Here is a 6,299-nt window from a genome sequence, read left to right on the forward strand (position 1 = left end):
AGAACTTAAAGTATAATAATAATAAAAAAAAATGATGCTATTGATTGACTGCCGTTTTAGACATTTAGGTTATATCCTGTGATCCTTATTATCTCATCTGTTCTCTGCCACAGGTGTTTGGAATGAGGCCAACCTTCCTTTTTTTGGGTAACTATCCTTGGGACTTCCTCTCCCATCAAGCCTTGATTTGGAATGAGACTGTCTCTGAGCTTCCTTCTTGCTGTCCCCCAAAACAAATTCATATGGTTCCCCTTCATCTGAATTTTTACTGCTAATCACTGTAGGAAAACATGCAATATTTATTTAGTACATACTAAGTTTAAAGCACTATGCTAGGTTTGAGGATAAGGCAGTGACAGACATAAACACAGTCTGCTTTGAGGTTATGAGCTTATGTTCTAGAAAGAAAGACTAACTATAATTATTCAATTATTTAAGTAAAACTTGTTAAGTATAATGAAGAACAAAATGGGAACTTCCAAATTTTGTGTGTGGGGGCGGGTATGGGGTGGGGGTGATGATGGTGGCTGTGGTATTTGTGAGAAGGCGTCTTTAAGGAGCAGACATTTAAACTGAAATCTAAGGGTTATGTAGCAGTTAGCTAGCTGAAGGAGAAGAGAAGCTGGAAAATGCTGTATATACAAGGATGGGAAGCAGAATGGTGAATATAAAAAATGGAAAAAAGCCACAGTGGTTAAAGTGCAGATACCGAGGAAAGAAGGTGTATGTGCTAGATGGGGCTAGGCACAGGTAGGAGTCAGATCATTTGGGCCTTGTAAGTTATTGAAAATATTCTGTTATTTATCTCAAGAGCTATGGGAAACTACTGAATTTTTTTAAGGAGCAGGGTGACATTAAATTTTTATAAAATCATTCTGGCTACAGCATGGATAATAAATTATAAGAGGATAAGAGTAGACAGAAGATCAATTAGACTGCTAGAGAAGAGATGATGGTGGCTTGATCTAGAGTGATAAAAGTATCATGATAACAAGTGAATGAAATTGAGACAAATAAGAGGGGCTTTGTAAGCTCAATAGGCCAAATGGTTGAATATTACGAGTGGGGGAGAGAGAGATGTCAAGAAAGACTCTCAAATTTCAGGCCTGGGCAACAGAGCAGACTGCAGTGCTTATCACCGAAATAAGAAACACTGGAGGAAAGCCAGATATTTCACTTTTTGTTGGCGGGTTGAAGCAGAGGTTAGAATTCCTAAGTTCGGTTTTGGAAATGTATTAATATAGCTGGGAAACAACAATAAAGGTCAAGAATATTGTACACTTGATCTTAGCCAAAAGGCCGAGAAGCGATGGGTCAAGAATATTATAAAAAGTAGATCTAGTCTTTAAAAATAGGGACATTATTAATACACAGATGATTGTCGAAGTCACAGGTGTGGCTCAAGTTGCCTAGGGAAAAAAATGTAATATGAGAAAAGAGCCTAGGGCCAAGCCTCAAGGAACAGCTATATTTAAAGGTCAGCTGGTAAAGATAACCTTTGTTAGCAAGAACAACCAAAGAATAAAGAGGAACACCAGAATACTGTGGAATCATGTCTAAGAGAAGAGAGTTTTAAGAAAGACACAGTAGACAACAGTGTTAGGTGCCACTGAGAGGACAAACAGCCGAGACTAACAGAGGTTCTGGGATAGTGGAGGAGATGGAATTCAGAGCATAGGTAAAAGAATCCACCTTAGGCAGAAGAAACCCATCCTGCTGAAAAAGGAAAGTAAGAGAAGATGGACACCAACACAGGTAGCTCAATTCCCAATTGAGGGTTTCAACTTTGTTCTGTGAAACAGAGTGAAGACTGAACAGAATGAACGCAGACATTAGAATTTGTGGTTTAAACAGAGTCAAGAATTTAGGTGGAGGCTGGGCGCGGTGGCTCATGCCTGTAATCCCAGCACTTTGGGAAGCTGATACAGGCAGATCAACTTGAGGTCAGGAGTTCAAGACCAGCCTGGCCAACATGGTGAAACTCTGTCTCTGCTAAAAATTAGCCAGGAATGGTGGTGTGTGCCTGTGATCCCAGCCACATGGGAGGCTGAAGCAGGAGAACTGCTTGAACCTGGGAGGCAGAGGTTGCAGTGAGCCAAGATCGCACCACTGTACTCCAGCCTGGGCGACAGAGCCAGACACTCCATCTAAAAAAAAAAGAAAAGAAAAAAAAAATTCAGGTAGAAAAGAAGTCTGGATACCAGGTGCCCTATTATTTCAACACATGAAGTGGAATGGCTGGGGAGACAAAAATCAGTCTTAAGGAGAATAGGGAAATAGAGCCAGGTTGCATGGGTCTCAAGGAAGTCCACATTTTTATAAGAAGTTGGGGGCAGTAACAGTCTGGAAGTGGCAACAGGAAGGATGGCACTGAAATGACCTCCAACCCTGAGGGATTAGGGTTTGAGAAAATACATAGGTACAACTAGAGATAAGTCCAGGGGAAGCAGCATCCCAAAGAAGGAATCAGGTTTTAGCTAAGGCAATGAGGAAGACTATTAGAAGAATGGGGCACATGGGAGGGAGGGAAAGAATGAAAGGTAAAGTTAGCAAAAACGAAGTACAAAACACGGGATGAGAGAATGGAAGAGGGCAGGTGTGGGGAGGAGCGGGTGCTCATTCTACGGATATTGCCCATGGGAAGTAGAGAACAGTAAAGAAAACAAAAGAGTCCCCAAGTTCTATGCCAAGATTCCAGGTCTAAAGTTCTTGCTTGCAAGGTGGTAAATGAAAGTGCATGTCTCTGGAAGTGTTGAGCATCCATCACTGTGATGCTCTGCACTAAAGGAATGTCAAATTAAGTCTGATTCAATGGAGATTCACTATATTAGGAACCCACAAACTTCTGTTTTGCATATGATTATGTTGGGGCACAACCTAACATTCAGAGTAATAATAAAATCCCTGAAATAAACAGGCTTCCCTCCAAATTTATGCCTTGGATAGAGGCTCTTAGATACAGAAGTTCCAATATAATTGCTTTTTAAAAGGAAGTAATTGCTTTGTGATCATACTTAACACACTAAAAAATAAGTTTCTGCTCAATTTTCTGTGTAAAAGTTTGCCTGGTTTTATTAAAATGAAACATTAAAACCCTTGACTTCATGTTTTAGAGCCTATATGCCACAAAAATGTGGTAAATACCTGCATCATATTATCACAGAACTCAAAAACATTTTTTTGTAGACGGGGGTCTCACTACGTTGTGGCTCATCTTGAACTTCTGGCCTCAAGCAATCCTCCGACCTCAGCCTCCCAAACTGTTGGGAATACAGGTGTGAGCCACTGCATCTGGCCATTCATTCACTAATTTATTATTTATTTATTTTTCAGAGCACTTTTAATTCAGAAGAGGCTTCAGGGAGAAGCTGCCAACCTATGGAGTTCAGAATCTCAAGAAGCTGTAAAATTAATCATCAGAGGAGATCTGCAAATCTATACTGATATCAAGCACTGTTTTAGGCTGGAAAAAATAATGTCTCAGGCCTATATACTGTTAATTTTGAAATATATGTAAATACTTTTATGACTAATTTTTAAAGGATGCTAAAATGGAATCTTCATATTCAAAAAGATTAGGAACACACTGTCTATGGAATGCCCTGTTCAACCTGCCAGTCTACACACTCATCACCTCTTCCATTACAGTCCTGACAGATTGTTATCCAGCTGCAACCGTATGATGAAGTCACTTATTCATATAAATGGTTTGAACATTTTCCATAACACTAAGTACACTTCTTTGTAAGGAAACTTGTATTTTTAGACAGCTTTCATTTTGACAAATATACTTTCTTCCCCAGAACTTCTAACACTCTAGAATTACTCAGAATTAGTTTCATCCATTTTGCACATGACAGACCCCTGAAATACTTAAGACAGTTCACATGTCCTTCCTAAGGCTTTTCTCTCACACTCTGTCCTTCAGTCAGGGACGTGACACAATTCCTCATTCTACCACTCTCCTCGTGCCCCTTCAGCATGTATCCATTTGTCTCTCTGAAAACTCTAAACACAGCACAGCACACCAGGTTTGATCTGCCTGTGACAACACACAATAGAATGATTATGTCCCCTGACCTAGACACTATATTTCTATCAGTGTTACCTAAGTCAGGATTTTTAAAGCCTTGTAGTCAGCTAAAAAATTTAGGACTTAAGTCAGCTTTCTCCCATCTTATTTCAATACAAGAGAGTTTTCTGTAGCCAACTGTCCATTAAATCTTACCTTGCTACTATGGGATCATTTATTCCAGCCTATTAAGGTCTTTCAGAATCTTGATTTTTGTCCTCTAACATATTAGCTATTTCTCCCAATTATATGTCATTTGTAAATTTGAGAAAGTTCATTCTATAGTAGCGGTTATTCATTCTTGGCACTTAAATACATGATTTTTTTCATGTTTAAATGTCATGACTAATGACATTACATTAGGAAAACACTAATTTTTATATTTAGTATCTCATTTACATAATTCAAGACATTTTACCTTGCAATAGCTCTGATGAAGTCTAGAGACACTGTGCATTTATATTTTGGTCCATCAAGCTGATCGTCATGGCCAACCAGGGTTAACAGCTGAAGGGTCACTAGAGAGGTAATCTAAAAGAGAACATTTTTATAAGAAACTGTTTTAATAAGATTATGTAATACTTTTGTTTCTGAAACATCTTATAGTCTGATAAAGATACATAACTGAATCACAAAAAACGTCTGCAAAGAAAATGACTACTTTGCAATCTGTAAACACAAATTTGTACATGTTTACTAGTCTGACAACTAGTCCTAGTTGTCAGAGTCCTCGTTTTTTTTTTTTTTATTTTTTAGAGATATGGTCTCGCTCTGTTACCCAGGCTACAGTGCCATGGCTTGATCACAGTTCATTGGAGTTTCAAATTCCTGGGCTCAAGTGGTGCTCTCAACTCAGCCTTCCCAAGTGGCTGGGACTACAGGCACATGCCCACCACACCTAATTTTTTTATTGTTTTGTAGAGACAGGGTCTCACTGTGTTGTCCTGGCTAGTCTTGAACTCCTGGCTTTGTGATTCTCCTGCCTTGGCCTCCCAAAGGGTCGGTGATACAGGAGGGGAAGGCAGGGAAGTGCTGGGTAGAGAAGGGCGTGGTCCCTGGCTAGTGCTCCACCCCCAAGTCTGTGCCCACAGACCTAGGTAAGGACTGGCATTTCAGTTTTCATGCCTAAATGTTACATTTTCCAAGACCACCCTGGCAGCCATGCCCCCATCCTGTGCCTATAAAAACCCCCAGACCCTAGCAGGTAGAGATACAAGCGGCTGGACATTAAGAGGAATACACTGGCGGAAGAACACACAAGCGGCTGGACAGTGAGAGGAACATACCGGCAGACACCTGCAGATGACAGCAGGCCATCTATGGTGGGACGACACAGAGTTTGGCCAAGAACGGCTAGACTTCAGGGGAAAACCACCTTCCCACTCTATCCCCTTCGGGCTCCCCATCCATCTGCTGAGAGCTACTTCCACTATTCAATAAAACCTCGCACTCATTCTCCAAGCCCACATTTGATCTGATTTTTCGGTACACCAAGGCAAGAACTCGGGATACAGAAAGCCCTCTCTCCTTCCGATACGGCAGAGAGTCTAATTGAGCTAACACAAGCCACCTACAGATGGCAAAACTAAAAGAGCACACTGTAACACACGCCCACTGGGGCTTCAGGAGCTGTAAGCATTCATCCTTAGATGCTGCTGTGGGGTGGGAGCTCCACAACTTGTCCGTGAGCATGCTCCCATTAGAGGTTTGAGCCCCAGGACACTGAAGAGGCGAGCCACTACCCCTGCCGAGGGGGACGAGGGAACTTTTCCTGTTTCACTGGGATTCCTGGTGTGAGTCACTGCACTCAGCCCAACCAAGAGTCCTAGTTTAACAACTGATTCAAACAATCAGTCCTTAAGAATTCTACTAGAGACAGCTTTGTTTCATTAGTGACTCAGACACATGACTGCCAAACCTTTAAAAGCTGCAAATAAAGCACATTCCTTCCTTCTCTAAACATTTTACAGAATTTCTATCTAAATAACTCAGAATACAAAATCTATACTCCTTTGGGAATAAAACAATTATAATATGGATTTAGGCCCTTTTAAGAGTTGGGTAGCTGGTTAGATAAAAGATAAGAAATACATCCTTCAGAACTGGGCTTAGTCTTGGTTTAAAACTAACTTTCTTTCTTTCTTTCTTTTCTTTCTTTCTTTCTTTCTTTCTTTCTTTCTTTCTTTCTTTCTTTCTTTCTTTCTTTCTTTCTTTCTTTCTTTCTGTC

General features: G+C 40.5%; 1 protein-coding gene across 1 annotated transcript in view; it reads right to left on the minus strand.

The window, feature by feature from the left end:
* Positions 1–4,486: 4,486 nt before the first annotated feature.
* ORC5 (origin recognition complex, subunit 5) overlaps positions 4,487–6,299 on the minus strand; it is a 68,649-nt gene continuing 66,836 nt past the window's right edge. Inside the window, exon 13 of the mRNA XM_011976413.1 lies at positions 4,487–4,603. Within this exon, the coding sequence (XP_011831803.1) occupies positions 4,487–4,603 (117 nt within the window). The remainder of the gene's footprint in view (positions 4,604–6,299) is intronic.

The sequence above is a fragment of the Mandrillus leucophaeus genome, unplaced genomic scaffold, assembly GCF_000951045.1.
Source record: "Mandrillus leucophaeus isolate KB7577 unplaced genomic scaffold, Mleu.le_1.0 Scaffold1654, whole genome shotgun sequence".
In the NCBI taxonomy this organism is placed as follows: domain Eukaryota; kingdom Metazoa; phylum Chordata; class Mammalia; order Primates; family Cercopithecidae; genus Mandrillus; species Mandrillus leucophaeus.